Consider the following 16,787-nt stretch of genomic DNA (forward strand, 5'->3'; position numbering starts at 1 on the left):
TGAGTCAGCGCTTGCTCTGTTACACCCACAGTTGTTGCAACACACTCACACACTTGCTCTCTCCCTCACACACTCTTTTGCTTCCTCTCTCTCTCTCCCTCGTTACAGACCATATGACTGAGTCAACCTCAGTTCTTACTTTGTAGCCAAGTCGAGATAAGACTTCTGGGAATCTTAGCCTGGTTGGAATGCATTCATCTGCTGAACACCTTTCTAAAATACTCAGCTCAAATTAATGAAGTCTACGTAAGGTAGGCACAGTTTTGTTTCTTCTTATACCTGTGTGCAGTGTAGACCTGAGGGGGAAGTGAACAACTCCTCTGACAAGTGTCTTTGTGTGTACCTACAGAGGCCTGCGTCCACCATGCCGGCCCCCGGGTTGTGTATGTTTACATTTGAGTCTACGGTTCATCCCTCCCGGGTGTTGCGGTGCCTGGAGGAGCAGCGTCAAAATGACACCTTGTGTGATATCACTGTGGTAGTGGAGGGCCAGAGTTTCAGAGCCCACCGCTCAGTCCTGTCTTCCTGTAGCGAGTACTTCTACCACAGGATCTCTTCGCTCTCCCAGCGCGGAGCGGTCATGGTTGCGCCGCAGGAGGTGAGAGTGCGGTGTCATCTCACAGTCTCCATATAAAGATGAGGAAGTGACAGTGGCTGTCAGATTTGTTGCTTTCTATTGGGCGCCGCAGTCTCGTTTGAGGGCGGGCACTAACGGGGTAAAATATGACGCATATGACGTAATTTCTCTACTTCCGGGGACAGAAACACGGCATATTCTCTGAGATTTTGGGCAAATTACATGCAAACAAAGTGAAATTACAAAGTGGACACATGTTGCGGTGGAAAGTGGACATGTGTCGAGGCGATTGTGCAGCTGAGAGAATGTAGCTACTCTGGTTAGCTGTGTAGGCTAACACTTACTGACACAATGTCTCCCATTTGCCTTGTCTTCGCTTCTCCACCGGGAACCGAAAACCAATACACTTTTTGCGAATGCACTGATTGCAGCCAAAAAAAAAAAACGGTACACCATTTTCCCGTTTGAAGTTATGTTCTGTATATATTGCACAATGGCAGCGGCTGTCTCATAAGTAAAATCATGCAATATCACACAGGGTTCAAACGAGACTGCGCTGCCCTATTAACATATTATTCACATTATTTGCGGTATTTTACAACGTACACAGTAAAATCACCAGTGTTAAATTAACACTGCCAGTTTACATATGGTCCCAATTGGACCATATGTACACTGTCAGTGTTTTTCATTTAATTAAATTTAACACTGTCAGTGTTAGTTTTACACTGGTGATTTTACTGTGTATAAGTAATTGTTGGATTTGTTTATTTATTCTTGCTAGGTCCTGTGACTTATACTCCGGTGCAACTTATATACACAAAAATCATATCTTCATTATTAATAATAATTATACTAACGATTTATATAGGGCTTTCCCAGGAATGCAACCACTAAACAAAATAAAGTCTAACTAGCGTGTTGCCCGTGGGGATCCATGGGCTCTAGATTGGGTAGTGTTTATAAAATTGGTAGCTGACATTTTTCAAGGGTGCTAATAAATTATGGAAACTTTTTATCAGGATTTTCACTACAAGTGCAGGAAATAAAAATGTGAGTTTTGTGAATAATTGTATTTATTATTTGGCACATTTAGTTGATGTCATGTTTTACAACCGGCAAGGTTGAGATATTTCCTTTGTTCAGAGCTTGTCTGGTTACCAGTGACTGATTAATGGTGATATCAATGTCCATTGTTTATTGTTTTTACGTAATATTCCTAATTTCTACAAAAATATTAGTCCTATCAACTTTCCGTTTTTGCGGCGTTCATCCTTGACCCAAAATACATAAGCACACCAAACAGCAAATGTCAATTCTCCCCATTTTCTCTATGACTGAAGTCAAACACATGTACACAGAGGTCAACTGTATTTGAATACATAAATGATTTACCGCCCCCTGCTGGAATGGCGTGTGAGTCCAGAATTTAATTATCAATGACCATTCTTTACTGTTGTTATGTATTATCCCTAATTTCTCCAAAAACATTAGTCCTATGAACTTTCTGTTTTTGTCGTGTTCATCTTTGACTCAAAATTCATAAGCATACTAAATTGTCAGCTCTCCCCAGTTTCTCCACAATAAAATTACACACACGCGCACACGTACACAGAGGCCACTTCACTTTAATAGTACGAGAAGAATAAAGCCAATAATAAAATGTGCACTACAGCAATGCACTAAAATCCCAAATTAATGAGCTGATAATACAGAACAAAGGTGAAACTTATAGTCCAGAAAATACTATAATTTTAAAGCAAAATATGAGTTGATTTTTAAAGTACATGTCTAGAAGTTGCTATTGGCTTTTATAGGGTGCTGTACAAAAAAGGATAAAGATTTTATAGGATCAGATACATATGCATAATATTTGAAAGAATAAACATGCCATATTATAGGACTTATAAGATATTCACTATTTGCAATGTATTTCTCTGTACTCGTATGAGTTTTTGTAATGAGACATCTGCATCAAAAGATGTCTAAATTGTCATTGCTGTCCCTCCTTCACAATTCAAGTGATACTCTAAGTAACCGTTCATTTTGACACAAAGTCATTCCCAACCATCGTCCGAAGAAACCTAGTACTAAAGATGAGGTGTCACGTTATTTTGGATTTGTGATGCATTTCTCTGTGAAAGCTCCAGTACACAGGTACCTCAGTGTCGAGGACACCACCTGAAAGGTCAAGGGAATGTCATGTTTTATCTGGCAATAGTAGATAGATGGTTACTTTTGAGAGGTGAGGATGGATCGTTGTCCATCTGGGTGGTTGCTCTACAAGATGAGAGGAGCGGTGGGTGTAGCGACATGCGACACCAGCACATTGCTCCTAGACTTCATTTGCTCAAAATGATAATAGTAATACATAACCACAAGTAATACACTGGTGTCCACCAGCACTGCCCTGGCCAGCATCCATGGTAGCACTGGTGGACATAGTATTCCAATTATAATAGTGTGGCTAACAAGACAATACCAGAGGGTCTATAGAAGTGCCCAGTTTGGGAATTGTGACCCAGGGGTTGTTGTAGCTAAGGAGTCCCACAGTCCTCTATCTGTTCCATGTCCAACATTCATTCTGAGCACACTTCATGATCAGGCCGAGTTCTTCTGTGACAAGATCTTGATCACTGCCAAGCATTACATTTACATATATTGCGAATGATGACTGGAGGAGGTGTATCATCTAAGAGGGCACTCCCAATCCAGGGGAGTTACAGTGCATAGCTTGGTGGCAACTCTGTGCTGAAAAGGGAAGTGAGAAGGTGGGCTGTGATGGCCTTGAGGATAGCCAAGGAGGCATTTGTTCATGGAATCCATGATCAGATGACAGCATTTTTGGTCAAGTGACCCTTGGCCTGTTTACAGAGTAATCGAAGCACTGCAGTTTTCGAAAGCCACACTTTTTCACTACTTCTGTTGTGGCAGGTGATGACAGATCAATCTACTGTACTGTCCCATTGGGCCAGCTACTTGTAGCAGTTAGACATCTAACTGCCAGTCAATCTTAAGAGTGAACATTTCCAAAATGTCTTTCCAGCCTGTGTTGGTTTTCACAACACATTTGATTTTGTAGATTATTTGCTGATTGTATCCTGAGAATTCAGGTGACCTTGAGGAAGTAGTTAGATATACACAGGCACTGGGACTGCTGTGTTCCTGACTCCTCCCCTGTGAATTCTTGAGCTTGCCAGGGGTGTGTTGTGGCTCCTGCTCTGTTCCTTTATTGCACGGTCTGTGTGTTGGTTGAAGTCATAGAGTCCAACAACTTGGGTCCCTTTGTTTTTGAGAAAAATTTCACTGACCTTTGGGTACTGCTGGAATGACTTTGTGTCAAAAGACCGATTGCATAGGGAAACTGAGGTAAGACAAACTACCTGCACTGCGAGGAACATCAGCTGTAACACTATTGGTATGTGGCACATTTCCCTAAGCATGATCTAGCAGGCAGGTCCTTCAGTGCTGAGGCCCACACCAACTGGATATGGCAAAGGGAGTGCCCACCTATCATTTGGCTGTGGAAAATAGATGGTTACCTTGGGAATGCCGGAATCACTTGGTGGGATGTCTAGGCAGTTGGTAATTGGGAACCAGAGCAGTTCTGTATTGTAAGGGATACAGTAATATGCGGTACCAATGTATTGTTCCAAACCCGACCAACTAATGGAAAAACCTCTCAACTCTACATTCTTATTAAAATGTAAGAAGACCTAAAACCCTTGAACAGTACTTTAGATAACATACATGATATTCGGTAAATTGGATTTTGTAATTATGTGAAGTGGTAACCTGTCTGGAAATAGTAAAACCTCATTTTTCAAATCAAAATAAATAAATAAATGAACACTATATTTTCTCCGTCAAGTCGTTTGATTACCGAGCCAGCCTAGTTCTAACATTAGAGCCTTACTTTCCATATCACTTGCACTGAAAATGTTTTGTTCAGTTTTTCTGAGACAAAATATAAAAAAATATCAATTCCACTACCATGTGTCAGCCAAAAGCAGGAACATATTTGAAGTTTATGTGTTATTGTCCTTTTTGTCCTACAGGTGACAGTAGCAGGCTTTGAACCTTTGCTGACGTTTGCCTACACATCCAAGTTGCTGTTCAGCAAAGACAATGTCTTTGAAATACAAAACTCAGCTTCCATACTTGGTTTCAAAGACCTAGATGAGGCCTGCTTTGATTTTCTACTCCCCAAGTTCTTCCCCAACACCACCAGGGCTGTGCCTTTTCAGAGAAAGACCTGCTGTAAGAAGACGTGCAAGAGGCGATCATCAAATGAGGACTATGTAACAGATTCTGATGAGGTTTTGTTGAAAGATGAAGTAAAACCAGTTTCCGACTCACCATTTCAACAGGAAGCCAGCTGCCATGCTAACAAGTCAGTAAATAACAGAAAGCTCAGTCCAGGTTCTGTTACACCTGTTGCTGATTCACAGTCTGAACGACCAACCGACTGTTTCACACAATGTCCAAAGTACCGCAAGTTCCAGTTGGCTTGTGGGAAGGAAAGCTTAAACTTTACAACAGCAGTGATCAAGGATGGCTGTGACATATTTCAGGTGCCCTGCTCCAACAGTACAAACAAAAATGAAACTAAAGATGAATTCCCTGAAGCAAGTTTCAGTGATGCATGGAAAATCCAAATATGCGACAGGAAAACAGAGAAAGAAGTGGGCAGCAAAGAAGCTGATCAGGATAACAGAGAAACAGATAAAAGGGAAGAAAAACTGGGAACAGATTTAGTGAAAACAGAAAAGAAAATGGAACCTCTCAGCTTCTCTCAGTTTACAGACAGATCTGCTTTCAAGGAAGTTGCCTTAGGGCTAAAGACCGAGATAGGTGCAAGGTTGCAAGAGTCACCATTGCCCTACTGTAACCAGAAGGTCTTTGGTGATGGCTCTGCAATCACTGCACCACTGTCACAAGAGACATTTCTGACAGACTCAACAGAGGAAAAGAAGATGGGTGAATCTGACATGGCATCCATTTATCAAAAAACAGAGGCACAAACTAAGAGTAAATGTACTGAGATGGATCCTGGCGAAGAAAGAGGGAAAGTAGAAGAAATGGTTGAAAACGCAGAGAGAAATGGCAAAGAGGTGACCAGCGTGGAAAGGGAGGTGGCTGAAAACCTTTCCACGAGGCTGGGAGCTGACCTATGCTCGCCTCTGTTGGCGTTTGCAGACCCAGATGCAGGATCTTCCTCTGATACAGCAAGCAAACAAGAGCAGGACATCCTCAGTTGCACAAAGTCCAGCTGCCTGTGTCTTCAAGTTGTGAACCGAAGCACAACAGCGGTTTTATCTGAGAGTGAGGGGGCATCTCAGTCATCTCTCAACTCAGGGGAGGATGGAGACTCAGACACAGAAACAGAAGGAGACAGCGAATCCTACACAAGAGAGAGGGCAAGGCAGGTGAGCGTCAGCCGTCCTCTTTGTGGTGCTGGCTTTGTTTTATTACTCGGCCGTTCATGTTGTGATAACCTGCATAAGCTCACTATGGGGTAAACCACTGTTGTCAAACCTATGGTGATTTATGCATGGATCACTTATCTGATTCTGTCTTAGGAGGGCTGGTTCAATGAAGGGAAGTGAACTCAGAAGCTGATTCAAAGTATTCAGTTTTAGGGCTGATATGGACTTTCTATCTACTTCATGAAATCCAGTATATTTCCAAAGATAAAACCTAACCACTGAAGTTTGAAATATTTGTGAACCTGTATCATGTTGTTAAAAAAATAAAAAGATGCCCTTTTTTCAGGACATATTTTTGAAAGAAAAAAAAAATCTGAAAAATCAAATCTTCTGTCTTATTAGGAAAGTACTTTTTAAAAAAAAAAATAATGCTTATAAAAGCACAGTTAGTGGACAGCGCTACATCTTTTTACAACCACATAGTAACCCACTACCACACTGAAGACTAACGAAAGCTTTTCTATCTGCTAATATTTTTAAGACAGCTTTTTTAAGCTCACCATCTTCTAACATTGTACTATTTTGCGCCACATTTCATGGCTGCTTGAGAGTTGTTTGACAATTCTGCTGCATTTGTCATCATAATCTTAAAGTTTGCTTCTTAAAGTCTTGGTTGCTGTTACCTTATTGAAGTTTTGAACCTTGCACTTTTTGAGCTAACCATCTTCCATCTGACCTGGACGCTTAGGACATTTAACCAGATCAAGGTCTCCTCTGCAGCTTCAACCTCTTGGTGGAGTTTTTGGAAACACTTTGATGTTCTCTTCTTCTGTCTGGACTTCAGGTTTTGATGTTCAGCTCCGTCACTAGAAATTTTTGAAGTGCATCTGTATTGACAAGATTCTCTGCACAGCAAATGTTTAAATGTTCCTGATGTGGAACAAGTGCATAAATATATTTCTTAAAATATTAAAGAAAGATGAAACAGCGCTGTGCTATTTTCTTTAAGGTCGGATTACTCGGTAGTTACAAAATTCAACTAAAAAATCTAATACCCCTGTCACACATAGCTGGAATCAAGCAGAATGACATCAGAATTATGAATCGGCGCACATCCAAAAAGTGTCGGATGTGGACACACACTCATCACTCGGATCACTTCGGACACGGCTAACCACGCCTCTTTTCTTCCCGACTGTGTCAGATTATGGCAATATTTGCCATGGGAATGGTTCCTCCATATTCTTGCTATGTGTGACGGGGACTTAAATTATTTAAAGTTGAGTCTTTTCTTGTAGTTAATTAAAAACTGTGTTGCTTTATTTGGTAAAAATGAGAACAGACTGAACAATTCACGCATATAAAACATTCACTCAGATTGACAGAGTGATTCTGCAGCTCAAGGCTAAGCTAACATTAGCTGATAAATCTTCAGCGGTGCACTATGCCATGTTTTATTTTCAGATTACTCTCACCTCATATAAATTTACAGAAGATCCATTGCTCAAACAGGGTGTGTGTATATATATCCAAAAGTGAAGAATATCAGATCAAGTGTCTGCTCAGTCACACTGGCTGCTGTGTCTCTGCCTGGGTCTCTGGCCTGAACACCGGCCGCTTCAGCTTCAAACTTTGGCCGGGCAGGCCGGCCACTCCAACTCAGCCAGACCTCACTCTGAACAGTCGCTGAAAAGAAGCTTCTCCCAGCAGGGTCATGTCCATCACTTGTTCTTCTGTTTTTTTTGGTTGTTGTTGTTGTTTTTCTCTCTCTTAATATTGTAGTTATGACTGCCAGACTGAGTGTTTTGCTTTTTCATGTTGCAAATCCGTGATGGTGATTGTCCGGGTTGTTCACTGGGCCCTCATAAAGACAGATAGTGATGTAGAAATCTCCACCCCTCTTCTCACTGTTGCCAAAATGATCGACCGATGTGTTTGGTGTGAAAGGCCCTTCACAGCATAGTAGAAGGATAAAAAGGCCTTTACACTAATGATGCAGAGGTGCAAGCACCTGTGCATCACTCACGCATTGAGAAGACACCTGATTTCTTCACTAATGGGATGCAAAAAGTTTGTCTGGTGTTGGTGTGAGTGGAAAGGAAAGGCGATAAGTTGGAAAAGTAATGACACTGCCTGACAGAGAAAATTTCAAACGTCAAGTGGATATGTGATTCTTCTTGCTTGTTACTGAAATAAACGCCTACTTGGCAGAACCTTTCAGTCAACCCTCGTACATCTGAGAATTTTACAGCTTAGATATGGTTTGCTGAAAAGTCTCATTTATAAGCTCTTACCATTTCTCACTACTTACACTTACATTATATGGATTGTAAAATATATAACGGCACACAATAAAACACACAGGAGGCCGTAAAGTACTTGCTCACAGGCTTTTTCTGGCTCCCGGGCTGCCAATTTGAGACCACCGATGAAGCATTTTTCCATTTGTTTGTTTTAGATAAGAATTTCGGGAACATCATATCAGACACAGCTGAGTGTTTGTGTCACAGAAACCAGAATAGCTGTGAGGTTAAGTTAATTATTGACCCACTAATTCAGAGTCCACTAACTGAATTTGACAGTTCAGTCTGTTGAACTGAAGGTGACTACAAAGATACAAACAACACTGTTTGAGGAAACGTTCACTTCACCACCCAGACTGTCCATTTTGGACGTATGTAACTTGAACCTGCAGTGAATGCACTGAACTCTCTGGCAGTTGTCTTTCACAAAGTTGTATTAACTCCATGAAAGTTGCAAGTAGTGCACACTTTAATGTCACAAATGAGGTCATTCTGCTTGGGTGTTAATCATAACCACTTGGTGACAATATAACATCAGTTCCCATTAAAGTTATGACCTTCAAGTATTCAGCGGCTTGATAAACAAACATGAAACACTTTGAAATAATGAACGATAAACTTTGACAAAGATCATGTGTTATAAGTTTCAGTTTGAACTCAGCACAGGCAAGAGTGGAATGTGAACAGGAACAATTGTTCTGTCACTGTCAATCATATTTTCATTGTTCTGTCAATCATATTTTCATCCACCCATTTGCGATACCCACTTACTCCATAGGCTGAAGCCTATGTTATCATACAACCCCATTTCCAATGAAGTTGGGACGCTGTGTGAATTGTAAATAAAAACAGAATATAATGATTTGCAAATCCTCTTCAACCTATATTCAATTGAATACACCACAAAGACAAGATATTTTATGTTCAAACTGATAAACTTTATTGTTTTCATGCAAATATTTGCAAATTTTGAAATGGATGCCTACAACACCTTTCAAAAAAACTGGGACAGCGGCATGTTTACCACTGTGTTGCATCACCTTTCCTTCTAACAACACTCAATAAGCATTTGGGATCTGAGGACACAAACTGAGTGTCATGATTGGGTATAAAAGGAGCATCCCCAAAAGGCTCAGTCATTCACAAGCAAAGATGGGCCAAGGATCACCACTTGAACAACTGCGTGAAAAAATAGTCCAAGAACAATGTTTCTCAATGTTCAATTGCATGGAATTTAGGGATTCCATCATCTACAGTCCATAATATAATGAGAAGATTCAGAGAATCTGGAGAACTTTCTACACGTAAGTGGCAAGGCCGAAAACCAACATTGAATGCCCATGACCTTCAATACCTCAGACGGCATTAAAAACTGACATCATTGTGTAAAGGATCTCACCACATGGGCTCAGGAACACTTCAGAAAACCACTGTCAGTTAACACAGTTCGTCACTATATCTACAAGTGCAAGTTAAAACTCTACCATGCAAAGCGAAAGCCATACATCAACAACATCCAGAAACGCCGGCGCCTTCTCTGGGCCCAAGCTCATTTGGACAGACACAAAGTGGAAAAGTGTGCTGTGGTCTGATGAGTCAACATTTCAAATTGTTTTTGGAAATCATGGATGTTGTGTTCTCCGTACAAAAGAGGAAAAAGACCATCCACATTGTTACCAGCACAAAGTTCAAAAGCCAGCATCTGTGATGGTATGAGGGTGTCTTAGTGCCCATGGCATGGGCAACTTACGCATCTGTGATGGCACCACCAATGCTGAAAGGTACATCCAGGTTTTGGAGCAACACATGCTGCCATCCAAGCAACGTCTTTTTCAGGGACGTCCCTGCTTATTTCAGCAAGACAATGCCAAGCCACATTCTGCACGTGTTACAACAGCATGTCCGTAGTAAAAGAGTGCAGGTACTAGACTGGCCTGCCTGCAGTCCAGACATGTCGCCCAGTGAAAATGTGTGGTGCATTATGAAGCGCAAAATATGACAACGGAGACTCCGGACTGTTGAACAATTGAAGCTGTACATCAAGCAAGAATGGGAAAGAATTCCACCTACAAAGCTTCAACAATTAGTGTCACCAGTTCCCAAACGCTTATTGAGTGTTGTTAGATGGAAAGGTGATGTAACACAGTGGTAAACATACCACTGTCCCAGCTTTTTTGAAACGTGTTGCAGGCATCCATTTCAAAATGAGCAAATATTTGCACAAAAACAATAAAGTTTATCAGTTTGAACATTAAATATCTTGTCTTTGCGGTGCATTCAATTGAATATAGGTTGAAGAGGATTTGCAAATCATTGTATTCTGTTTTTAATTTACATTTTACACAACATCCCAACTTCATTAGAATTGGGGTTGTAACATAGCAGACCTTGGGCTCTATCTTATGGCCAGTACAAAGCAGCACACAGTGCAATGCACAGCGTAGCACAAGTCTGCTTTCTAATTTCCAGTTGACACGTGAGCCCCTGGGTGTGTTGGTCTTCAAATGATGTGTGTCGAGGTGCAGTGTAGGTAGACTGCTATTGTGATGCAGCAGAAAGTCATCATGTTTGTCTAAAGTCAAGTGCAGTGTTTTTTCTGCTGTTTGTGAGCTGCATTATTCTGATATGTCTTATATAAGTGCATAGACCTTTTTGTGCTTATATTCCTTCATCTTCATAGCAATTTAAAATGAAACAGAACTGAGAACAAAAAAGCAAAATCTTGAAAAAATGCAAACCTTTCATAACTTTAGAGAATATTATGCTGTTTTTCTTCCTCCTGGGGTTCTCTGATCCTGAGCTGGGTGGGGTGGGGGTGGGGGGGCCGTACTTGTTGTGTGAGGAGGAGATACAGCTTTAATGAGGCACTAGACTGTTTCTCTTCAGGGAGCTGTGGTGGCTGCTGCTGGCATAAATGATTGGAAAACCTCTCATTTCTGTCACCTACTGAGTTGGCCATCAAAATAGCAATACACCAGGTTCCAGCATATGTGGCTCTTAATGGGAATTAAGAGCCACATACTCTTAGGGTAGGTGATGGTTTAGTGGTTAAGTGTTGGGCTTGAGACCAGAGGATCCTCAGTTCAATTCCCAGCCTGACCGGAAAATCACTAAGGGCCCTTGGGCATGGACTTCAATCCCCGAGTTGCTCCTGGTGTGTAGTGAGTACCTTGTATGGCAGCACCCTCACATGGGGTGAATGTGAGGCATTATTTATAAAGCGCTTTGAGTGTCTGATGTACACCCCTTGCTTCTTCACATCGAAAGAAGCCAGCTGAGGTGGTTTGGTCATCTGGTGAGGATGCCGCCAGGTTGTCTCCCTGGTCTCTTCCAGGTATATCCAACCGGTAGTAGGCCCCAGGGAAGACTCAGGGCATGGTGGAGGGATTATACAGCCTAGCTGTAAAACCTCAGGAATCCCCCAGCAAGCGTTAGAGGACTTGGTAGAGGATAGAGCAGTGTGGGGTAAGCTGCTTGGTTTACTGCCACCGTAACCCAGAACTGGATCACCCTGCAACAAAAGTGCAGCCTAACATTGTTGAAAGCCTGCAGTGTAGACTCAACGGTCATGTAATCTGTGTCATTTTTGTTTTTTCTTTGGCATCCTCAGGTCCAGTTGCCATACTCTGTGGAATGGGTCGTGAACCTGAGCAGAAATGATTTCCAGCAGCTACTGAAGCAACAAGTGTTTACGCACGAACAGCTAGATGTGGTGCACGACATGCGGCGACGCAGCAAGAATCGCCTCGCAGCTCAACGCTGTCGCAAGAGGAAACTAGAATGCATCTACAACCTGCAGTGTGAAATCAACAAACTGGTGAGAAGAAAGTCTTGTCTCTATGAAGTCACTTCCTGTTTTCTTGCATGTTCATTGATGTATGTTGCATGTGTGTATCATAGAAGACAGAACGGGAGAAACTGATGTTGGAAAAGAGCCAGCTGAGTCAGTTGAAGTCGAAAACCTGTCACAGTGTCTCCACTTTATGCCAGAGAGTGTGCAGCGAGGCCAACCTGCAGCCAGAGCAGCTTCAGGTGTTAGCTAAATACGCCTCTTCGGAATGCCCCATGACCACTTTCTTTCCACACATTGACTCAGTGCTTAACCAACATGAGGGTCCAATCCAGGCTCAGGCTTCAGTCTCAGCCTGTTCTGAAGACTCTGATCAGTGTACGGCGTCCAGGTCCAGCAGGGACACAAAGAACAGTCAACACTCAAGCACTTAAACCATGTTCACATTATGGCAACAAAACAGTTTTCATGCGTTTCCTTTGTAACTGTGTGTGTGATGATGAGAAATGTAATATGCACTTCTGAATGGCACCACATTAAAAGATCCGATTCCTTGAACTTAAACATATCTTTGTTTAACTAGACAGTGAGTTTAGTGTAAGGCATAGTTGTAGAGAATAACCTAGAGGGCATAGAGTATAGACGCCTTTACGGTGTCAAATCTCGCACGTAATCACGTTCTCGCTGGGGAGGCTGAGATTTCGTTGTCAGTGTAAACAGGCGTTTGTGGGTGGTGGAATGGACAAGCAACAAACAACTTGTTTGCAACATTACGTTGTTATGGAGGTGAGTTCAACCAAAATATGTATTTAGGTGTTTAACTAAGATAACCATGAGTCTTTAATGTGAGTTTTATAAAAAATTTTAAAAAAGAAAAGAAAAAAGCGTATTGCTGTTTGGGTTGTGTGTCAGGAACTGGTTCTTTTCGAGTGTCCTTAAGAAATGATTCGATCCATCTATAGCCTTGTGACTTATCTTAATTTTTCGCTAAAACCCCAAAGAGCACATGTCTGTGAGTACTATTTACCTTTTTTATGTTAAACCAACCTGTTATGGTCTTCTGAAACAGTTGATAGATGTATTTTATAACTTAAAAACGGGACCGATTCTAACGCGTTAGCATGTCTATGGGATTTTCAATGTTAAAGTTAGCATTAAGCTGAGCCATTATCAAGACTCCCTCCCCAGCGTACAAAGGATTCTGGGATACTTTAAAACCGTGAATAGAGTAGCATAGGCTGTCTGCTCACAATGGAGGAAAAGCTCATGCTAATAACATACTGTATATAGTATCAGAATTTCCAAAAGTGTGCAACAAGAATTTAGTTTCTTGTTGAGACCAAAGTCAAATAAAAGACTAATGTTGATGTGGAAATGTCAGCTTTCAAATGCAGCTGTTCATTGTTAAATAAAAGTTGTCTGGAGTCTAAGTTTGGTAAAGCAAATATAGGAGACCTAGTGACAGGGCTAATGTTAGATATATTTTGCAATGGGTGCAAACCAGAAGAAATAATCACCACAAACATTTGTAGGGTGGTAAAGAACTGACACAGAGTCTTGGCCACAATCATACAGATACACCTTTAGATTCAGACCCACATGGACACATAAGAGCTTGATGAACAATAGCACATGGTCTAAAGAGTATAGCACAAGCGCATTTGGGCATATCCAACGCTACTTTCTTACTTTTACAGGGAGTAATCTGACTGTAAAATAAAGCACTGAGGCCCAAAGGGTATTGATACCTGAAGGATAAAAATCTGAGACCATCGTCCTTTGTTACACAAGGGTGGATTATTCTCTCTGTGTCAGGGGAGAGATACTACCCCAAGTATCTTGTGGTCTTGTTTGCGAGTGGGGCTGAGATGGAACGTAAGATTGACAGACAGAATGAGGCTGCATCTGAGATCCTGCAGATGTAACAGATCATCGCCATGAAGAAAGAGCTGAGCCACAAGGTGAGGCTCTTGTTTTGCCAGTCGATTTACTCTCCTATCCTCACCTGTGGTCATGAGCTTTGGGCAATAAGAAATGCCAATAAGAAATGTGGAATAAGCTGCTTGGTCTACTGCCACTGTGACCCGGACCTGGATACGCAGCAGAAAACAAAAGAATAAATGAGGATAAAAATGTGTGACTGTGATGGTAAACAGTAAAACTTTACACAATCATGACAATATATAAAGAAAACCACAATCAACACAAGTTTTAACACTTTATTAAAGTAACATCTGACATTCAGGAACCAACTTTGTTTTTTCATGAACAGGGAAGCTAGGATGACACCCCCCCCCCCCCCCCCGCCCCTTTGCACTCCCACAACCTCAACACGCAATCACGATGTTCCCAATCACGATGTTCTGATTAGGGTGGACCCCTTAATCCAGTATTTATTTTTGGGACCATCCTGATTGTGTTTTGTGATCATCTAAGGAACCTTTAAAAAAGTTGGCTTGGTTTAGTCACTGTAGCTTCTGTGGGGATTGTTTTCATCTTTGAAGATGGATTACTCAGCTTTTCTCTGACAGAAAAATATATCAACCAGCCAATGTATCTGGGATCCATCGTAAGACAATCAGAGACAACCATCCCTTTATTATACATTAAAGAGGACACATTGCTGTGTCGTGAATCACAGGTTGATTTCCTCAGGAGGACTATCGCTTCATCATTGTCTGATATCTCATACAAATCACAATTTGCTCAGGTTCTTGAAGTGCTTCAGGTTCTGCAGGATTGTAGAATGTGCAGTACCTCTTCTTTAACCACCAAACAGTGTGAGAAACTGTAGAATGTTTCACCAAACCAGACAGCTTAAAAAAAAAAACAGACCTGACACATGTGTCATGTTGTTCTCGTGGGCTTATATTCCACACTGTCACTGTGGTTCTCTTTGCTCAGCAAACCACAGTGATGCAGCTATTTTCTGGGTTACAACACCTCACAGATGTTTCTTCAGACTGCCAAAGGCCTCACAAAAACACACTAACATTTCTTTTAAATGGGAAGTGCACTTTTACATTTATGGATTTGTATTATGTGATTTTTTTTTTTCTTTTTGTACTTTGTACTTTAGGAGGTGAATAGTTAAGTTTACTTAAAACTTATACATGTAATCAGTTTTTGTGATGTTTCATACAAAAATTTAAATGTGCTTAAAAGTCCCCTTTAATACTGTATTATATGTAAATATGTAATATTTTACTTTTAACAACTATGCAGATGATAATTATTTTTTGTGTAAAAGTGAGAAATGAAAAAGGAAAGAAATGAGTTATTTCATGATGGTACAGCGCATTTATTATTATTGTTGTTGTTGTAATGTTATCACCCCTGTTTGTTTATTTGTTTGTGTTTGTGAATAGCCTGGACAATTTTTCTTATATTGTTCTTAAATTTTTACTGAAGATTCATATCCTGATAGGCAAGAAGTAATTAAATTTCAACATCATAAGTCAAAGGGCAAAGTCAGAAAAAATCTTGGAAAATCACAAAAAAATCCTTATCCTTAACATTGAACAAATATTCAAAAATTTATAACTCTGTCCAGCAAGATCGAATTTCTTTCATAGTTGAGATTGTTATGTAGGATGGTATCCTTTATCAAATGACAAAGATTGATCTGGATCTGATACAGATTACAGATTTGATTTTTTGGCCATTTAAATTTAGCACTGAAAACCCCATTTCATGTATATTTTACATTATATCTTAATCAAACGTGCCTCAGTCATTGTTATATTTGAAAGTGAGGTACAGGATGGCACTCAATATCACCTGACAAAGTTTGATCAAGATCTAATCCGGATTGTGGATTTTGTGGACATTTGAATTTAATATTGAAGCACAATTTGGTGTACATTTTGCATTATATCTCAATCAAAAGTGCCTCAGTCACACTCATTTTTCAATTATGGGATTTTCCATAATTGAAATAAGATTTACGTTGTGTAAAATGTAAATATAAACAGAATACAATGATTTGCAAATCTTCTTCAACCAATATTCAATTGAATACACCATAAAGACAAGATATTTAATGTTCAAACTGATAAACTTTATTGTTTTTGTGCAAATATACTCAACAAAAATATAAACGCAACACTTTTGGTTTTGCTCCCATTTTGTATGAGATGAACTCAAAGATCTAAAACTTTTTCCACATACACAATATCACCATTTCCCTCAAGTATTGTTCACAAACCAGTCTAAATCTGTGATAGTGAGCACTTCTCCTTTGCTGAGATAATCCATCCCACCTCACAGGTGTGCCATACCAAGATGCTGATTAGACACCATGATTAGTGCACAGGTGTGCCTTAGACTGCCCACAATAAAAGGCCACTCTGAAAGGTGCAGTTTTATCACACAGCACAATGCCACAGATGTCGCAAGATTTGAGGGAGCGTGCAATTGGCATGCTGACAGCAGGAATGTCAACCAGAGCTGTTGCTTGTGTATTGAATGTTCATTTCTCTACCATAAGCCGTCTCCAAAGGCGTTTCAGAGAATTTGGCAGTACATCCAACCAGCCTCACAACCGCAGACCACGTGTAACCACACCAGCCCAGGACCTCCACATCCAGCCTGTTCACCTCCAAGATCGTCTGAGACCAGCCACTCGGACAGCTGCTGAAACAGTCGGTTTGCATAACCAAAGAATTTCTGCACAAACTGTCAGAAAC

General features: G+C 40.8%; 1 protein-coding gene across 1 annotated transcript; it reads left to right on the forward strand.

The window, feature by feature from the left end:
• The first annotated feature begins 83 nt into the window (after window positions 1–83).
• On the forward strand, window positions 84–15,388 carry bach1b (BTB and CNC homology 1, basic leucine zipper transcription factor 1 b). The gene is made up of 5 exons (XM_034178327.1): window positions 84–251; window positions 350–598; window positions 4,636–6,006; window positions 11,920–12,126; window positions 12,210–15,388. Exons 2-5 carry the CDS (start codon window positions 365–367, stop codon window positions 12,531–12,533), a joined length of 2,136 nt encoding a protein of 711 aa, XP_034034218.1. The 5' UTR covers window positions 84–251; window positions 350–364; the 3' UTR covers window positions 12,534–15,388.
• The last annotated feature ends 1,399 nt before the right edge of the window (window positions 15,389–16,787 follow it).

The sequence above is a fragment of the Thalassophryne amazonica genome, chromosome 9 (genome assembly GCF_902500255.1).
Source record: "Thalassophryne amazonica chromosome 9, fThaAma1.1, whole genome shotgun sequence".
NCBI lineage: Eukaryota > Metazoa > Chordata > Actinopteri > Batrachoidiformes > Batrachoididae > Thalassophryne > Thalassophryne amazonica.

Excerpts from the sequence above, each read along its gene's own strand:
- bach1b (XM_034178327.1), top strand. The coding sequence starts at position 365 with ATGCCGGCCCCCGGGTTGTGTATGTTTACATTTGAGTCTACGGTTCAT. Across the intron at positions 6,007-11,919 it reads CAAGAGAGAGGGCAAGGCAG|GTCCAGTTGCCATACTCTGT; the intron begins GTGAGCGTCAGC and ends TGGCATCCTCAG. Across the intron at positions 12,127-12,209 it reads AGTGTGAAATCAACAAACTG|AAGACAGAACGGGAGAAACT; the intron begins GTGAGAAGAAAG and ends TGTGTATCATAG.